The following is a 20,311-nucleotide window of genomic DNA, read 5'->3' as shown; positions in this document are numbered from 1 at the left end:
TACGTGTTTCACACTTTATTCATAGAAAAGCACTGAGATTCCAACACAAATGATATAAAATGGTAGTAGCGTTACATAAATAGTAATAAATTGTTTTATAGACATTAGCTCAAGAGGTTGCACAAACAAACTGTTGATAAACTATACTTCTGTGGCAACAAATACTGGATACCTTTTTTTATTTATTTTTTTATAAATCAGTAGCACAAAGAGGCAACAAACACTTTCCCTTAAATAAAAAAAAAGAATCTAACCGTAGATGAACTAGTGAACAATCTACCAGTGATTATTACTTCCTTGTAAATTCTAGTGCCAGGTCAAAACACTGGTACAGTTAACACAGACACAGAGTATGGGAGAGAGAAATTAAAAGCCAGAGGACCCCCCCCCCCCCCCATTTCTTTTGCAATGCCGTAGAACCAACTACTTCAGCGACAGAAAATGCTTGTTGTTTGACATGTGTGTGTGTGTGTGTGTGTATAACAGGCAGGTTTACATTAAACTGCAATCTTGTTTTGTCCACTCGTTGTAACTCACAAATCTCAGATTCAAGTAGTGGTTCATATTTGTGGCAGCTAAGAGAATGACAAAAACAGAGGAGGCTGCCGTACGTTGGTTTGGAAAGCAGGTGTTATGTCGTGGTGCATATGGCACTGGTACAGGCAGCGCTGCAGTCTTACTGAATCCTGTGACTAACATTTGGGAGGAAGTTAACATCTTTTTAAAAGAGAAGGAATAAAGACCAGCGATGGAAGGAAGGAGCAGAATAACTCAACAGCTCTGTAGGGGTTGTAGGTTAAGAGCCATGGTCGTTCAGGTGAAGTGAACTGAATAGGCTTAAAAGCATGACGAAATACAAGGGAGGACGATAGGGGTTGTTAAAACAGACTCCCCCACTCATATTCTCTGCCAGTTCCTTATTTTGCGTGGGGCTTGCAGGGTTTTTATTTTCATTTATTTTGGACCATTGTTCTCCTTAAACTCTCGTTACCATGTCAGGCGCTGACACGGGTTCTTTGAGAAGACACTAAAGGCTTAAGTCCAAAGAGAGAAATTGTACATTAAATTGGTCAAAGGCAACGTCCGTCCCAATTTGCAGCATGTGCAGGCTACTTACGAATACAAACATGCCGTGTCTTGCCTCGTCTGTTCTCTTTAGGATAGTGGCGAGCCCCTCTCAGACATTCGTCTGGGTGACTCCAGAGAAGGGGACCAAACCACCAAGTGTTTTCTGCATAGTCGGGTTGCTTTCTTTTCATAATGGTATGCCTGCTTTTCTCATTTCGAAAATAACATGCTTCGTCTTAGAAAACTAAACAAAACATACAAATAAAATAAAAAAACGACTCAAAATTCAGAGAAATGTACACAGGAGCACCTGAGAAATGTATTTTCATCTAACTGCCCTCACATTCCCAGCCCACAACACATTCAAGTATCCCACAAAAACAAAAAACACACATTTATCATAAATAATTATAACTTTACAATTTTCTTAATTGACACTTTCATATTTACAATATCTTAAATGCTTTATGCTACTACTTTTTGTGGTTGTTTTTGTTTCTTTAAGTGATTCCCTGAGAACTGAGTTGAGCATCTCTTTTCTCTTTTCTGTCGTCGTTTCTTTACTGCACTACTACGCCAGACAGACGGTGGACTTCTGTGGCCCTAGGTCACCTGGAATGTGGAAGCTGACACGGAACGCTTTTCATAGCCTCAACATTTATCCTCAAATGCCTGTGTCTAATATTCCTATTTTTGCATGTTAAATATAGTTCTGCTGTTTTGTATTCCTAGTATTCATTCACACACAGATGACTCTAATGATTGATAAATAATTGCTCAAGCAGACAGAATGGTGTCGAGAGTACATGACATTTATGAAGTGCTTGTATAACAATAATACTATGGCTAATAGAAAACTTTCCCCACAGGGTCTGAGAGGTTGATAGTTATATTTAGGCTTGTATGTGGAATACTAACCCCAACCGGCTACACCAAGGCATGTTGTCAAAAAGTACACGTTCATACACGTTTTGCTTTGAAAGATACAAGATGTTTTTCAGCCATGGTATTTCCACATGTTATAAACCCAAACTCTGACAACACAAGCCACTCCTCACAGACCCAAACCCACAGTGGCAGTATCACTCTCAGGCCAGTCAATCCATCTTTCCGTGATCGAATCCAAATACCAATCTGCCGCAACCCGTCTCTCTCTCTCTCTCTCTCTCTCTCGCTCTGTACATCGGTCTCTTTTTGAAAGGTACCTTCACTAGAAATAGGAGATACCAGACAAATGGATCAGGCTACACTCAGGAAAGGTGGTAGAGAATATGTGAGAGATATGTGAGGAGGACTCTGTATGTACCTGATGAGTCTGGCATATTTAGGCTTGGCTCCTGGACCTGACAGATCCAAGTTCAGCATTCCACCTCCTCCACACATAATGCCTTGAAACGAGGCCTTTTAACGGGAAAAGTTTCAAGCTGACCCTTGGAATACGATCGAGGTATAACAGTAAGTCAACACTATGTGCGTCAGTGTTTTTGGAATGACAGGTTTTCTTTCCTTCAAAAACCACTCGTATCTCACCACAGCAGACATCATTCCCTGGCTCAAAATACCCTATACATCATTTGGTTTTTCATTACTTGCCACCTCAATGTTTTTTCATCATTATCATAATCTTTTTCAAACGTTTTTGTATTCAGACCCCCCTCTGCAGTCTTTACCTAGCAGAGTAACATTGCGAACAAACATTGGTTGTCGCTCACAAGAAGAAGACAGAACTGACAACCCCCCCCCCCCCCCAGACAAATATAGTATTTGACATGTAAATGACAAAAGAAATGGAAATGAAAACTTAAATAAATGATTAAATGGAAATAAAAGGAGCTCCCCATATTGCCTGTCCTGTTGGGGGAACCCCAGGGGTCAGCCGAAGCGTTCCCGTACCAACATCATGAGTTTCTTCTTGCCCTTGTAGATCTGTTTGAGGTTGTCTATAAACTGGGCAAACTGGATGTGTCCGTCCTGGGCCAGTAGGAAGGTCTCTCTGGCCTTACTGAGGAACTCTATGAACTCTCCGTAGTGTCTGGGGCTGATGTGAGTGAGCCGGGAGTGGGTTGTGTTGATGTAGGCGCTGATAGTGGCGTCCAGCAGCTGCCGGAGCGGAGCCTTGTCCGTGGACATGAGCTTCCCAGAGTTCCGTCGCCCGGGGATACCGGCCAGGCCCGGGGCCGTCATGGTGCAGCGACGCAGGATGTCCGAGAGCACGGTGGCGCAGTGCACGCTCTTCACCACCAGGGGGATGATGGCGGCCAGCTCGTTCTTGCCCAGCGAATGGGACAGGGCGCAGGCCCAGAGCACGTCGTTAATGGCTGGGTGGGTGTCCTGGTTGTAGGCCAGGTTGAGGTGGGTCATGGCCAGCGAGGCCAGCTTGAAGGCTCGAAGCGGGTAGCCGCGGTGCTCCATGTAGCGGGCGATGGTGAACAGCTGAGAGTACGTCATGCCTGTTGATGCTGCGTCGATGACGATCTGGTAGGCCGTCTCAAAGGCGATGTGGTCCTTCTCGCAGAGCGTGAGGGCAGAGAGGGCGCAGTTCTGGGGGTCCTTCATGGCACACTGCAGGGCCAGCGTCCGGGCGCAGCTAGCCAACTCCTCTCTCTGGGGGTAGTCCAGGCTGAGGCGCAGGATGGTGTTGTGGGACATGACGGTGGCTGCGACGATGCTCGTGGCCTCGGTGGGGGTGAACAGGGTGTACCAGCTCTGGAGGATGCTCACCAGCGCACGCAGACCCACCTCTGTGGCACAGGTGACCAGCCAGCGCACCATCTCCCTGCGTCTCCAGTTCAGAGTAGACAGAGTCATCCTCATTACCTGCAGAGAGAGAGACATGTTGAAACACGTCAGACAAGGCAGGATGCACAGTAATTCAACACCCACCAGCACATTTTTTCAATGTCACACACTGCTTACTATCCATCTAGCCATCAGTACCTGCAGGCCCAGCTCCAGAGCTACATTGAGCAGGGTGATGTCTGGGGGGTTGTCAGCCGGAGTGGCGATCTTGAAAGCATCCTGGGCCAGTTTGAAGATCAGGGAGGAGGAGTGGATGTTCTTCTGGATGGCCTCCAGCACCGTCCGCAATCTCAACATATCTCCTGGAGGTACAAACAACAGAGTATTAGATTGAAAAACAACATTTGTCATCCAACAGTTTGTATGTGTACTGTGGTGTTCTGTAGTGGTGGACACGTCCTTGGGAGTGTTTATCTGGTAGTGGCGTGGTTAAATGTTTTGGGTGTGTGTGCGCATTGTTGTAACTAGAGCTGAGCTGACCTTTGGCTGCGGTGAGCATGGTGGAGGCCAGCTCACACTGCTGAGACTCCAGGTGTCCCAGGGTGAACCAGCGCGGGTAGCGGCTGGGCACCATGCTGATGCCATGGTGGGGGTGACCCAAGTCTCCCGAGGGACCAGTCGACTCTAACACAGGGAGCCTAGAGGACACACACAGAGAGACAGAGAGTGATGAGATGAGTTATTATGATAAAGAAAAAGTTTCCTATTCAAAATTGAACTGTAAAAAAGGTTTCCAAGCCTACAGCATTATTACACTGCCTCGTCCCATCTCAAGTCTGTATAGCTGCATTAGAGGTCTCTGAAACACACACCAGTCTGTATAGCTGCATTAGAGGTTCCCCCCCCCCTTGTCTACATATGCACGAATGTGTGTACATCCGAGCTTGCACGTGTGTGCTTGTGTGCAGCCCTAAGCCCCATTATGGATTGTGTATTAGCCAGGACCCTGAGGAATCTCAGCAGGATAATCATACCGCAGTACAGATGGGGATTATTCAGTCATAGGGATTCATCATCCAGCCTCTCAATATATAGATACAAGTAGAGGGAGGGAGCCCCCAGTGTCCGGTCTGGTGTGTGAAGTCATGACCTCGGCTGGTCGGCTAATGCATAGCAACCTAGCAGTGCCAAAAGCCCTGGTCTGCCATAAAAAGCCTATATAAATGATGATCGCCACAACGGCCCAAATAAAATCATTTTGACGGCAGTTTTGGGCTCTAAAATATATTATTAAGTTCGATGCCCACGGTGAAGTTGCTTCAAATGGAGAGATTTCATTAAATAGTTATCCTCTCTGACTACTACATTTGTCGTCACACAGGACCGCGTGCTGTGACACAGACCAATCACGGGCCAGGCAGGCTACGAGGAGGCTCCCGGTCGACTCCGGCAGGATTCAAACGACCACGTCGACAATGACTCTTTGCTAGTTACGGTCAAATTCAAATCCTTGCGCCCTCGGGAGTTCTCCTCGGGAGTTCATGTGGATGACGTCAGCGCTATCATTTATCTACTGGTTTGAATGTCTAGGACTCTGACACTGTGACGCAGCCAGATAGACGCATCACATTATGTTGACAATAAAACACGATACGTTTCTAAGTGTTAATAGTCAAATGGTGTGTTCTTTTTGTAATAGCTAAATGGTTTTGAATGCCAGAGACACATACAGGTGCTTGAAACAGAGCAATGAGCCTGAATAGGGTTGGATATGAATGTAGGTTGGGGGATCTTACCTCATGGCCCGCAGTGCTAGTTTGTAGGCCAGGTCTGTGTCATGGGGAAGCAAGGCTGAAAACAGGTACTTGGCAAAGGTGTGCATGGGAACGCTTTCCCTGTGGATGACTTCACCCAGGCCACTGAACGGACCCCCTGAACACACAGACGGAGAGTTGTCACAAAGTACATCAGAATTGTCACCGTCATTCATATCTTGGAGTCCAGCCACACACACTTATGATTTGGCTCAGTTTTTTTTATTAATATTCAAAGTATACCGGTATAAACAGCTAATGGCTCAAAGTAGAGCAGTGAATAAAAGCAATATTAGGTTATACCTCCCCCAACCTGATGGGGGCGACAGAGCAGACAGCAAACCATACACTCACTGCCCATTGGGTATTAACCAAATCTCTCCTCCCTAGCAGCGACAGATGTCTGCTCTAGGATTACACAGCTAACATTTCCCTAAAGCCCCAGATGGGAGAGGGCTATAGCATAGCTAGCATGGGGAAGCAGGAGAAAGGGGGTTAGACCGTGTTAAAAGGCCAGGGTTGAGATCCATTTTCAGCTGGGTGTTGCGAGGCAGGACCAGTGGAGGGGAGCCAGGTGGGAGAGAGGGATGGGACAGCTAAAGAGAAAGGGTGACATGAGGTAGAGGCAGGGAGGGAGAGGCGGAAGGAGAGAGAGAGAGGGGAAGGAAGAAATAGAGTGAGAGCAGCAAGCAGAGCAGATAGAGATATGGAGGGTGAAAGAATAGAACCGGACAGCGAGGGAGGATAAGTGAGACCGCGGGGGAGGATAAGTGAGGCCGCGAGGGAGGATAAGTGAGGCCGCGAGGGAGGATAAGTGAGGCCGCGAGGGAGGATAAGTGAGGCCGCGAGGGAGGATAAGTGAGGCCGCGGGGGAGGATAAGTGAGGCCGCGGGGGAGGATAAGTGAGGCCGCGGGGGAGGATAAGTGAGGCCGCGGGGAGGATAAGTGAGGCCGCGGGGAGGATAAGTGAGGCCGCGGGGAGGATAAGTGAGGCCGCGGGGGAGGATAAGTGAGGCCGCGGGGGAGGATAAGTGAGGCCGCGGGGGAGGATAAGTGAGGCCGCGGGGGAGGATAAGTGAGACCGCGAGGGAGGATAAGTGAGACCGCGAGGGAGGATAAGTGAGACCGCGAGGGAGGATAAGTGAGACCGCGAGGGAGGATAAGTGAGACCGCGAGGGAGGATAAGTGAGACCGCGAGGGAGGATAAGTGAGACCGCGAGGGAGGATAAGTGAGACCGCGAGGGAGGATAAGTGAGACCGCGAGGGAGGATAAGTGAGACCGCGAGGGAGGATAAGTGAGACAGCGAGGGAGGATAAGTGAGACAAAGAGTGAGGGAGATTGAAGGCAACAGAGAAGATAGACAATGAAATGAGACAAGTGGAGGACAATAATATAACACAAATAGCCTTCATACCTTCCAGTAGGAGGATAGCCTGTTTCCTCAGCGTCTGGACCAGCAGATCATCCAGCTCCATCTCCTGCAGCTTGGCCACGATCTGCTCCTCGTTCCGACACACCTTGTCCTGGGCATAGAGGCCTTCAGGCATCACACGCTGCTGCCCCATGCCCATCAGCGCCACCTCCAGGGCCAGTGCCAGGTAGGACTCCCCGCCATCCGGGCAACCCCACACGGGCACATGATGGTACACAGGCGGCTTGGGCTCTCCAGAGTCTGAAGAGACAAAAGAGAGGTTTTTAATTTACACGGATGGTCATGGAAGTGAGACTTCACTCTACTAAACCTTTGTTTAAACGTTTAGGTCAATTAGAACCAATTGTCAATTGCAACAATGATCTAGCAGGGTTATGAGACATTGCTAGAAGCTAACACTAATCCAAAACGGCTGTCTGTTTTTTTTGCCTGTAAGGTGCTGGGTGTGGAAAGCAGCTGCCACAGACAGGAACCTCTCTCTAGCTCCACATCGACAGGAACCTCGCTCTTGCTCCACATCGACAGGAACCTCTCTCTAGCTCCACATCGACAGGAACCTCTCTCTAGCTCCACATCGACAGGAACCTCGCTCTAGCTCCACATCGACAGGAACCTCGCTCTAGCTCCACATCTACAGGAACCTCGCTCTAGCTCCACATCTACAGGAACCTCTCTCTAGCTCCACATCTACAGGAACCTCTCTCTAGCTCCACATCTACAGGAACCTCTCTCTAGCTCCACATCTACAGGAACCTCTCTCTAGCTCCACATCTACAGGAACCTCTCTCTAGCTCCACATCTACAGGAACCTCTCTCTAGCTCCACATCTACAGGAACCTCTCTCTAGCTCCACATCTACAGGAACCTCTCTCTAGCTCCACATCTACAGGAACCTCTCTCTAGCTCCACATCTACAGGAACCTCTCTCTAGCTCCACATCTACAGGAACCTCTCTCTAGCTCCACATCTACAGGAACCTCTCTCTAGCTCCACATCTACAGGAACCTCTCTCTAGCTCCACATCTACAGGAACCTCTCTCTGGGGCAGCAGCATGTGATGCCTGAAGGTCTCTATGCCCAGGACAAGGTGAGTCACAACGAGGAGCAGTTCGTGGCTACATCTACAGGAACCTCTCCCCCCCCCCCCCAGGCAGCTGTGGATGCCAGGCAGCACCAGAGGTGTCCCTGAGGTCCCAGAAAAACACTAACATCTGCTGACAGGAACTAAGATCCAACCCACGGCCGGCTTACGCTTAAATCCCCCTGGCAAATTATCCCTCCCCCCTATGACAATCCTGTTTATTACAGGGGGAGGGGAGAGGATATCAGTGATTTTCCCTTCATGCCTCTGGATCAAAACAACCTCTAGTCACCAATGGAGCGTCCAGGAGTTTTCAATAACACGCCGCTTTGTTGTCATGCCTCTGGAAATATTTGACCTCTCGTATTACATGTAGGTCTGACCCATTTACGCTGTATATGTACTGTACCCCTCCATGTACTGTACCCCTCCATGTACTGTACCCCTCCATGTACTGTACCCCTCCATGTACTGTACCCCTCCATGTACTGTACCCCTCCATGTACTGTACCCCTCCATGTACTGTACCCATCCATGTACTGTACCCATCTATGTACTGTACCCATCTATGTACTGTACCCCTCCATGTACTGTACCCCTCCATGTACTGTACCCCTCCATGTACTGTACCCATCTATGTACTGTACCCATCTATGTACTGTACCCTCCATGTACTGTACCCCTCCATGTACTGTACCCCTCTCCATGTACTGTACCCCTCCATGTACTGTACCCCTCCATGTACTGTACCCCTCCATGTACTGTACCCCTCCATGTACTGTACCCCTCCATGTACTGTACCCCTCCATGTACTGTACCCATCCATGTACTGTACCCATCTATGTACTGTACCCATCTATGTACTGTACCCCTCCATGTACTGTACCCCTCCATGTACTGTACCCCTCCATGTACTGTACCCCTCCATGTACTGTACCCCTCCATGTACTGTACCCCTCCATGTACTGTACCCCTCCATGTACTGTACCCCTCCATGTACTGTACCCCTCCATGTACTGTACCCATCCATGTACTGTACCCATCCATGTACTGTACCCATCCATGTACTGTACCCATCTATGTACTGTACCCATCTACTTCAAAAAATATACAAACACGTTTTAGGCAACACTGGATAGATGCTATAGAACTTCTTTGTCCATAGGAGTTTCTAACTAGATGCGGAGGAGGTTTGATATGAGTGGACATAAGCCTTGGGCTTCTAGGTTTTTTGGCATGTGTTGTGTGAGGTCAGTGCCAAGGTGGATTTAACCATGTGGAATCCCGGGCGACCGGAGTTTGTTCTCATACGGCAACCACAGTAGTTTCCCCTCCATGTTTCTCTCCCTCCAATGTTATGGCTCAGGCTCTGCTGATGTGTAAAGACTGTGGACAGCTGCTCCCTGATTGGTCAGAATTCAAGTTAAGTCCGGCCTCCATACCAGATGTTTCCAGCTACTCACCAGAACCAAACAAAGGACTGTGATGATGACGGCCCTATAAGCGGGGCGGCAGGGTAGCCTAGTGGTTAGAGTGTTGGACTAGTAACAGAAAGGTTGCAAGTTCAAATCCCCGAGCTGACAAGGTACAAATCTGTCGTTCTGCCCCTGAACAGGCAGTTAACCCACTGTTCCTAGGCCGTCATTGAAAATAAGAATTTGTTCTTAACTGACTTGCCCAGTTAAATAAAGGTTAAATAAAATTAAAATAAATAAGCCATAAGCCACACACTTCCTCGCTCCCTCTCTTGGTCTCGCACGCGCACTCTCTCTAACACGCACGCGCACTCTCTCTAACGCGCACTCTCTCTAACACGCACGCGCACTCTCTCTAACACGCACTCTCTCTAACACGCACTCTCTCTAACACGCACTCTCTCTAACACGCACGCGCACTCTCTCTAACACACTCTAACACACTCTCTCTAACACACTCTCTCTAACACACTCTCTCTAACACACTCTCTCTAACACACTCTCTCTAACACACTCTGCCCACCCACATCACCATACCACCAGGATTGTTCCGGCACACAATGCCTCCCTGTAGGTCTGTCACATTAGTCCGTATCAAATCCCTGCTCTCTGTTTGGCTGGGCGAAAGAATGTATGGAATGCAAATGTTGTTGGACTTGATCCATTTTCCACCACTGTGTAGGCTGGATGACCTTTCTGCAGCACAGCCATTCATCTCAGGGCTGCTTACAAGAGGACCATGAGGAGGGTGACTTTGCAATTGATTAGTTTTGGGACAAAATAAAACATTTTGACCAGTTTGGTTTAAGTTGAGTGAAATGGGTGCTGGTTGCCTTGGCCAAATTGTATGGGACTTTACTGTATGGGTGATCAGTTGTGGTTGCTGGACTGACACCATGTTGACCAGTTCGATTGAAGTGGAATGTAAACGTTGCCTGGGTAGGCCCGGGCCTGGCCAGATGCGTACCTCCAGTGTCCATTGCGTTGTCGTCCTCTACCCGGCAGGTCTCAGTGAGGGTGGTGAACAGACAGCCGATGGGATCCAGGGGGTGTCCCACCCAGCCCTCCAGGTTCGTAGTGCTGGTCATCCCCTTCTGGAGCAGCTCTGACACACACAGGCACAAGATCAGACCTCATCGTAGTATACATCTTATCACATGAACAAAAGTAGAACAGTATTCAGGTTATATAGGGCTAGGATATTTTCCTAAACATATAAAAATGCAGGGCCCCAATAATAGGCTACACAACAGGATGACACCAACATACTGCACATTGTATTCTAAAATGCCTTAATTCTGTTACATATGGCCCAGAGGCTCACCTAATGAGAACAGTGAACGGTCTCCAGGCAGACAGGGGGCGCTACCTTTCTTTTGGTGCTTGTAGATGTCCAGCTGGCGGTGCTGCTGCAGCCGGAGGGTGTTGATGATGGCCACGCCCAACCGCAGTGCCTCGCGGGGGTAACCATGGGAACGCAGGGCATCGACCCGCGCGCATGCCGTGGGGACGTGATCTAGGGCACAAATCACATGACACGGGCTGAGCACAACACAATGTCCCGGCAGGCTGACAGGCAGGATGCAGCCTCAGCAGAAAGAAACCCACGACTCTGATGCCCAGGCTTACGTTGCATAATGAGGACAAATCTTCCCCCAGAACTTGCTTACTCCAGCTACAGGATTCAGTGGAAGTGGATTTACAGGAGGCTTAGACCACTAAACAGTGGTGGTGTTTTTGAGCCCCAAACCCAAGAACTGGCACTGAACAAACGGATCCCTATCATGGCACAGAGCTTAAACTGCCAGGAGCTGGGCCTGTTTGTGTGTGTGTGTGTGTGTGCGAGATTGTATGTGCGTGTGTCTGTGTATATGGTTTAAAAACATATACTGAGAGGGCCTTCCAATAGCATCTGGAATTGATATAACATCTAGTGCTAAGACTGTGTACTGTGCAGACCAGATTGAATCTGGTTGTGTAGTTCTCACCTAGCCATAGAGGCAGGCCCTGGGGGTTGAAGAGCAGACTCTCTCCCTCTCTCTGGTAGGCTGGGGACATGTAGTAGTCACAGCTGATGATCCTCTGCAGGTGGCTGTCCTGCCAGTGGAGATCACAGGCCTCCATGGCCCGCGTGAACACGGTCCGTCGGGGCCGGGCCAGGGAGTCTGGGGGGGGGAACACACAGGGAGGGGGACAGAGCACAGTGCAAAACAATACCTTCTATTAGTGATATTTTGAGTTGAACTACTTTTACTAGAGACAACCAAATCTGAAGACAAACAAAAACAGTGCATCAGAGCCATGGTTTGGGACAGGGAAGGGGTGTAGCTGTAACTCAAGTGGAAGTGTACAGGCCCAGTGTGAGTACTCTATGTGTAGGTATACCCGTGTGTGTCACTGCTCCAGACTGCGACTGACCCTGGGCGAGGTTGCTCTGTGGCAGAGCGTTGGTAATGTTGGGCAACTCACTGCCGTAGTTGCCGTCCTCCAGGGGACAGATGTCCATGTCGCCCCACTTCTTCAGCTGCTTCAGCCAGCCGCTCTTCTCCTCGCTCTTACAGTGCGGGTTCAGCACGATGCACACCCACAGGGCACCTGGGAAAGGACACAAGTCAGGGGGCAAAGGTCAACGGGCGGAATAGCCATTGTTTGACCACTTGGGTCAGGAGAAGGAGCCATAACAGCAGTTAATTATCCTATGTTAATGTATATTTGGGTATGGAGGAGGGAGGAGTCGAGGAACTATACAATACAGAAAGCATGTTTAATCCAGCACAGTCCTCCTGGGTTACAAAAGGCCCAGGGTATATTTGGACATGTGACAGGTATTTAGTATAGCCTCAGGAATGTGAGGGGTAAACTAGTTCAGTTCCTTTCACTACCCCCATCACCGGGTAATACATGACCAGAACTTACCCCCTTCGGTTTGCTTCCTTTTAAACCCTGGATTCAGAGCACTTTGTTAGGGTTCTCAGTCCTGATCACACTGACAGCCATTAGTGCAGCACGGTCGCTTTAAACCCTCCAACACCACCACCACCTTTGATTGGGCACTTTGGTGATCATGCTGACAGCCCGTGGGCAGCCCTAGCCAATCAGAGAGCCCTGTCCTGCCGCTCCCCGGTAACTAAACATAACCCCTGAGCCGGGGCTTATCATGCGGAGGGGCACAGCAAACCTCTCTCTGCTCTACTGTTGCTCTCCAATGAACTTCCTCAGGATGTGTAGTTTGCAGTCATCGACCCCTTTAAAATGCCCCGATCAATACCAGGGAGGCTGAAAACCCCATTGATCCCAGCCCCTTTTCATGCAATCCCAATCGAGGTGAGTGCTTGGCCATGATGTATGCACTGCTGCACAGCCACCGACTCACCCACGGATATGGCCACATGCTTGGGGATTTAACGGGCAGGTCGCAGTGCACACACACACACGAGAAAGATACCTCACATCACATGTACCATGGTGGCTTTACAGTTAGGCAATAGTTTCACAGCTGTGCTGATCGAAGTGGTGAGGCCACATTCCGTTTGGAATTGCTCTTTGAGTAGCAAGGTTTTCCAGCTGTGTTTCAGAACCTGCCAGTACCCACAGTGCTTTGGACAAGGTTTTCCAGCTGAGTTTCAGGACCTGCCAGTACCCACAGTGCTTTGGACAAGGTTTTCCAGCTGAGTTTCAGGACCTGCCAGTACCCACAGTGCTTTGGACAAGGTTTTCCAGCTGAGTTTCAGGACCTGCCAGTACCCACAGTGCTTTGGACAAGGTTTTCCAGCTGAGTTTCAGGACCTGCCAGTACCCACAGTGCTTTGGACAAGGTTTACCAGCTGAGTTTTGCTCACACTGCCCTACCCTGTGCTCTGACCTCTTTCTCCCCTCTCTCTCCAGATGAAATCTCGCGTCTTGTGACGGCCGGCCGCCCAACAACCTGCTCGCTCGACCCTATCCCCTCCTCTCTTCTCCAGACCATTTCCGGAGACCTTCTCCCTTACCTCACCTCGCTCATCAACTTATCCCTGACCGCTGGCTACGTCCCTTCCGTCTTCAAGAGAGCGAGAGTTGCACCCCTTCTGAAAAAACCTACACTCGATCCCTCCGATGTCAACAACTACAGACCAGTATCCCTTCTTTCTTTTCTCTCCAAAACTCTTGAACGTGCCGTTCTTGGTCAGCTCTCCCGCTATCTCTCTCAGAATGACCTTCTTGATCCAAATCAGTCAGGTTTCAAGACTAGTCATTCAACTGAGACTGCTCTTCTCTGTATCACGGAGGCGCTCCGCACCGCTAAAGCTAACTCTCTCTCCTCTGCTCTCATCCTTCTAGACCTATCGGCTGCCTTCGATACTGTGAACCATCAGATCCTCCTCTCCACCCTCTCCGAGTTGGGCATCTCCGGTGCGGCCCACGCTTGGATTGCGTCCTACCTGACAGGTCGCTCCTACCAGGTGGCGTGGCGAGAATCTGTCTCCTCACCACGCGCTCTCACCACTGGTGTCCCCCAGGGCTCTGTTCTAGGCCCTCTCCTATTCTCGCTATACACCAAGTCACTTGGCTCTGTCATAACCTCACATGGTCTCTCCTATCATTGCTATGCAGACGACACACAATTAATCTTCTCCTTTCCCCCTTCTGATGACCAGGTGGCGAATTGCATCTCTGCATGTCTGGCAGACATATCAGTGTGGATGACGGATCACCACCTCAAGCTGAACTTCGGCAAGACGGAGCTGCTCTTCCTCCCGGGGAAGGACTGCCCGTTCCATGATCTCGCCATCACGGTTGACAACTCCATTGTGTCCTCCTCCCAGAGCGCTAAGAACCTTGGCGTGATCCTGGACAACACCCTGTCGTTCTCAACTAACATCAAGGCGGTGGCCCGTTCCTGTAGGTTCATGCTCTACAACATCCGCAGAGTACGACCCTGCCTCACACAGGAAGCGGCGCAGGTCCTAATCCAGGCACTTGTCATCTCCCGTCTGGATTACTGCAACTCGCTGTTGGCTGGGCTCCCTGCCTGTGCCATTAAACCCCTACAACTCATCCAGAACGCCGCAGCCCGTCTAGTGTTCAATCTTCCCAAGTTCTCTCACGTCACCCCGCTCCTCCCGCTCTCTCCACTGGCTTCCAGTTGAAGCTCGCATCCGCTACAAGATCATGGTGCTTGCCTACGGAGCTGTGAGGGGAACAGCACCTCAGTACCTCCAGGCTCTGATCAGGCCCTACACCCAAATAAGGGCACTGCGTTCATCCACCTCTGGCCTGCTCGCCTCCCTACCACTGAGGAAGTACAGTTCCTGCTCAGCCCAGTCAAAACTGTTCGCTGCTCTGGCTCCCCAATGGTGGAACAAACTCCCTCACGACGCCAGGACAGCGGAGTCAATCACCACCTTCCGGAGACACCTGAAACCCCACCTCTTTAAGGAATACCTAGGATAGGATAAAGTAATCCTTCTCACCCCCCCTTAAAATATTTAGATGCACTATTGTAAAGTGGTTGTTCCACTGGATGTCATAAGGTGAATGCACCAATTTGTAAGTCGCTCTGGATAAGAGCGTCTGCTAAATGACTTAAATGTAAATGTAATGTAATGAGTTTCAGGACCTGCCAGTACCCACAGTGCTTTGGACAAGGTTTTCCAGCTGAGTTTCAGGACCTGCCAGTACCCACAGTGCTTTGGACAAGGTTTTCCAGCTGAGTTTCAGGACCTGCCAGTACCCACAGTGCTTTGGACAAGGTTTTCCAGCTGAGTTTCAGGACCTGCCAGTACCCACAGTGCTTTGGACAAGGTTTTCCAGCTGTGTTTCAGGACCTGCCAGTACCCACAGTGCTTTGGACAAGGTTTTAAAACGGAAGCAAATCAATAATATCCAAGCAGCAATAAGACGGTTGGTCAGTTACCATTTCTATGAATACCCTCTTCATAATGCATTATGTATGCATGTATAGCCTTCTGCAACATAGGGGATAATAGGCACTCATAATCATCTAGAACTGTGTTCTGTGTGAATTGGACCTCTACACTGTACATTTAAGAAAGTGAGAGAGACTTACCCAATTCGTCCCATAGCTGCCGGCACTTGTCCGTCATGCCTGTCCCCTGCTGCCTCCACAGAGCGAGGCGAGGGTCGGCCATGAACTGTTCAGTGATTAGGGTCAACATCCTGGCACCGTTAGAGTCACGCATCCGCAGCATCTCCCGCACCTACAGAAAACATCCATTGACAGTAATATACAGCGATATGTTTGTTTCTTTTACCCCTTCTTCCCAATTTCGTGGTATCTAATTGGTAGTTAGAGTCTTGTCTCATCGCTGCAACTCCCGTACGGAGGCAAAGGTCTGAGAGCCGTGCGGGCCTCTGAAACACAACCCAGCCAAGTCACATTGCTTCTTGACTCAATGCCCGCTTAACCCGGAAGCCAGTAGCACCAATGTGTCGGAGGAAACGTAGTATACCTGGCAACCGTGTCAGCGTGCACTGCGCCTGGCCCACCACAGGAGTCACTAGTGCGCGATGGGACAAGGACATCCCTGCCGGCGAAACCCTCCCCTAACCCGGACGATGCTGGGCCAAATGTGCGCCGCCCCATGGTTCTCCTAGTCGCGGCCAGCTGCGACAGAGCCTGGACTCATACCCAGAATCTCTAGTGGCACAGCCAGCACTGCGATGCAGTGCCTCAGACCACATCGGGAGGCCCCACCCGGGATTGATTTTGATACTGAATGTTCAGACCGAGACAGACAGACAGACAGACAGACGTACCTTGGCGAACATGGAGTTGAGCTGCTTCCCAGAGCCGTAGTACCCTCCCTGGGACAGGAACAGTTTGACCTGCTCCCTGACCTGCTCCTCGTCCAGGTGCCAGCAGTTGTCATCATCGATGCTGGCCCCTGCCGTGGGGTCCGGGGCCCCTGGGAAGACACACAGAAAGGCAATGTCAGACCAAAGACTAATTAAACACATAACCAGAAGCTAGGCTCCAAAAACATGCCTTATAACAATCCCGCCTCAAAACGAACCTCACAAGACATCAAACCAGGATTTTGTTAAACATTTTTCTAATTAAGCAAACACCTAAAGAACAGGAACAGAGGGTGAACCCTCGGTGTGTTGGCGTCATATAGGTAACCCCAACACCCATTTGATCTGCCTCGAACTACCAACTGAAGTCCTGCCAAGGCACTGTTGCATCCAAACGTTCACACTCCACAATCAAAGCCCCAACTCATAGCACTGACTCCCCACAGCAAACAACCTGGAAACTGGGAGATGGACTTCTTTGTTAAGAGGCTGGGGTGGGTAAATATTTAGAGAGTGATGTGGAGAGATGGCAGACTGCAGAGGTCCTCTGTTTTCCAGACTAGAAGGATAACGGGGGGGGGGGTCATGCCAGGCTAAAGTAGTTCGCAACATTAGAACGTTGGCTCGGGGTCTGACTGACTTTCTTCATTTGACTATTTTTCAGACTTTCAGAAATGCAAAGCACCAGCAGGCTGGGAGACTCAGACATCATACAGGCTGTTTGAAGCCTCCGAGTCCTCGCTGCTGCTTTTGGTAGACTGGGCCGACCTTGCTGTTCAAGCCCACCAGAGGATGATTGAAGTAGAAACTAAGGAGTGTAAGGGATTGGCAGAGGCTCTGTGTGAAGCACAATATGTGGCCATCTTGTGACTTGTAGGTCCTAACGGCTCTGAGACCCTGGCGTTCTAGGTCTACACACCGGTGCTAAATGTGAACAAACTCGTCACCAAAACGTGAACAGGGGGACCTTATGTTATGTCCAACAACATGTGTCTTTCTTACCGTGGACCTGGTTGATCTCAGAGTTGGATGAGAGGATCTCGTCGGCCAGTTTCTGGGCTGTGGGCAGCACCTCTGTGTGGTGGGCTGTGATGAGGTACTGGACCAGCTTCTGTAGCTGGTCTCTGTTCATCTGGAACAGGGTCTCTGAGATGGGCAGCCGCAGCTTGACCTGCTCCGGCTTCCTGATGCGGTACAGGGACAGTGCCACCACGTGGGCACAGTAGAAGATGTCGCGGTTGCCGCAGCCGCAGGTGACCGAGGTGATCTTGCAGCGGTCGAAGCTGATGGCCACCTTGTGGGTGACCTCAGGCTCCGACTGGGAGGTGGGCTCCATGACCGTGCCACTGAGGTGGAAACCTGGAGAGACAGAGAGAGAAGACTGGTGTCAGCAGACTTGATCAACATTTAAATGACACCTTCCCCTTTAGTTCAGATGAAGGACAGTTGTGACTCAGCACCCTAAAAAAAATGAAGGGGTGATTAAACCTTTCTGGCAACGTACCCACAAACCCATAGAAAGCATCCTGCGTAGCACTATGTGAGAGTTCTCTTTTCATTGGTGCTCTCTTTGTAAAGGATAACCATCTACCCCAAAGCACTCTGGGATTGAGGTAGCACAATCAGTTCACGGGACGGCAGAAGTTCCAGCCACGTAACACAATGGTCTTAGAATAATACAAACAGAGAGGGCAGAGTATAGTTCATAAAGGGACTCGAAAAGAAACGGATTATCTTATCACTACAAAAAGGGAGTAGATAAGATAGTGAAGTAGAAAGCTGATACTAGTTAAATACGTCTGGACCACATGAAACAGCTTTTCAAAAGGAAATGCTCCTGCCTGCTCGCTGGTGACATATTTGTGGCTTGAAGTCAGTCATTCGGTCTGTGGGGGCCAAAGGGAGGGGAGAAGGGGAGCGCATGCAGCAGGGGAAGGGAAAGGGAAGTGTGTGTCTGATAGAAAGTCTGGCAGCTCACTTTGACTGGTAAATGATTAATGATGGAGGGAGGCCCAGAGAGGGGGCTGGGAGAACAGAGATGGATTACTATACCATAGCAACCAGGCCTGCTACAGTCACACACACACACGTCGGGGGTATGTTCTGACCTTAAAACACACTCTACTCATTTCATTTCTATGCTCACTGGCTGCATGGCTATGGTAACATACATGACTACCCATAGTACACATAGGACAGAGGGTACACTACACACACCATTGAGGATTTGATATATATATAAATAACTTAGTGAGCTCAGCAAGTCGAGGCTAATTAACGCCAAATGGGTTCCTGTCTGTCTGGCTTCAGAAGATCACTGCTATCATAGCGAGTGAACTGTAACAGACCTGGAATGCCTCACACACACACACACACACACACACACACACACACACACACACACACACACACACACACACACACACACACACACACACACACACACACACACACACACACACACACACACACACACACACACACACACACTTCATTCTAGGGTTAGAGTAGTGAGACAGGGGTGCCTCATAAGCATGAGTAAAGCCTGCCGTTCTCTTGCCAAGTCCCACAAAAGGCTTTTCCAGACGAGTTCTTCTGAGAAACTAGCCCCCCCTCTTACCCAGTTCTTTTTTCTTCTCCGGGGAAAGAAATCCAACGTCCAATTTACTGCCAAGCCCTTTCAGGCAGAGCCAAAACCACAGGCCCATCTGATTAAGGGGAGTTTATGGTGATGTCTGTTTTCATTTTGATAAAAGAAAAGGAAAGCAAAGGGGCTACCCTTATGTGTCGCAAATTACTCGCAGCACAATGCAAAGTTCAAAGTGAATTTGGTGAAAGACAACGATGCATTGAAGCCTCACGGCGGAGAAAATGGCGGACTTGTGTTTACCGCGTACATTTTTCTTCGAGGCATCGGCAATCAAATCGTGTACTCTACAAGTGTGCTCTTGTCCATTTCCAAGGCAGTCTTGTAGAACTGGTGCCGTATATCAGTGTGACAGAAACAAGGGAACAAAGTAGTGAACGAGTAAAGATGTGGGACACTATTCTTTCTGATTATCTGCGTTTTTCAGCAGATGAATAGACTCAACTGGAGAATGATGGTTCTCATGTTGGATTTGAGTTATTTCACAGCAGACCTACAGCACTTATGTCATCTCCTTAACCTACCTAATAATATTATAAATCTATGCTGAAACATTCCAACAATCCTAATGAACCCAGCAGAGACTAAGGGGGAAAACTTTTGTCATCTCCATTACTAACAGGACTTTGCTCTCCTCATGGCAGCTCTGTTACGGCTCATCACCATGCTCCTCTATGGCAGATCATCACCATGCTCCTCTATGGCAAATCATCACCATGCTCCTCTATGGCAGATCATCACCATGCTCCTCTATGGCAGATCATCACCATGCTCCTCTATGGCAGATCATCACCATGCTCCTTTATGGCAGATCATCACCATGCTCCTTTATGGCAGATCATCACCATGCTCCTCTATGGCAGCTCATCACCATGCTCCTCTATGGCAGCTCATCACCATGCTCCTCTATGACAGCTCATCACCATGCTCCTCTATGGCAGCTCTGTTACTGCTCATCACCATGCTCCTCTATGACAGCTCATCACCATGCTCCTCTATGGCAGCTCATCACCATGCTATCACCATCTTATCCAGAGCGACTTACAAATTGGTGCATTCACCTTATGACATCCATGGCAGCTCTGTTACTGCTCATCACCATGCTCCTCTATGGCAGCTCATCACCATGCTCCTCTATAGCAGCTCTGTTACAGCTCATCACCATGCTCCTCTATAGCAGCTCTGTTACAGCTCATCACCATGCTCCTCTATAGCAGCTCTGTTACAGCTCATCACCATGCTCCTCTATGGCAGCT

General features: G+C 49.5%; 1 protein-coding gene across 5 annotated transcripts in view; it reads right to left on the bottom strand.

Annotated features, from left to right (window-relative positions):
• LOC124009330 (zinc finger SWIM domain-containing protein 5-like) overlaps positions 1-20,311 on the bottom strand; it is a 69,269-nt gene continuing 48,958 nt past the window's right edge. Inside the window, exons 2-13 of one of the 5 annotated variants that reach the window (XM_046320999.1) lie at positions 17,411-17,767; positions 16,370-16,518; positions 15,660-15,810; positions 11,996-12,205; positions 11,599-11,775; positions 10,935-11,126; positions 10,578-10,715; positions 7,037-7,294; positions 5,604-5,739; positions 4,348-4,505; positions 4,006-4,169; positions 1-3,885 (exon numbers count right to left, since the gene is read on the bottom strand). In XM_046320999.1, coding sequence (XP_046176955.1) covers positions 2,941-3,885; positions 4,006-4,169; positions 4,348-4,505; positions 5,604-5,739; positions 7,037-7,294; positions 10,578-10,715; positions 10,935-11,126; positions 11,599-11,775; positions 11,996-12,205; positions 15,660-15,810; positions 16,370-16,518; positions 17,411-17,767 — 3,035 coding nt within the window. In that variant the 3' untranslated portion in view covers positions 1-2,940. The remainder of the gene's footprint in view (positions 3,886-4,005; positions 4,170-4,347; positions 4,506-5,603; positions 5,740-7,036; positions 7,295-10,577; positions 10,716-10,934; positions 11,127-11,598; positions 11,776-11,995; positions 12,206-15,659; positions 15,811-16,369; positions 16,519-17,410; positions 17,768-20,311) is intronic. The other 4 variants (XM_046321002.1, XM_046321001.1, XM_046321003.1 and 1 more) reach the window with 4 other exon arrangements.

This window comes from Oncorhynchus gorbuscha, linkage group LG22 (assembly GCF_021184085.1).
Source record: "Oncorhynchus gorbuscha isolate QuinsamMale2020 ecotype Even-year linkage group LG22, OgorEven_v1.0, whole genome shotgun sequence".
Classification (NCBI taxonomy): Eukaryota; Metazoa; Chordata; class Actinopteri; order Salmoniformes; family Salmonidae; genus Oncorhynchus; species Oncorhynchus gorbuscha.
Note: the sequence above shows the minus strand (reverse complement) of the source record. Positions and strands in the feature narration are given on the sequence as shown.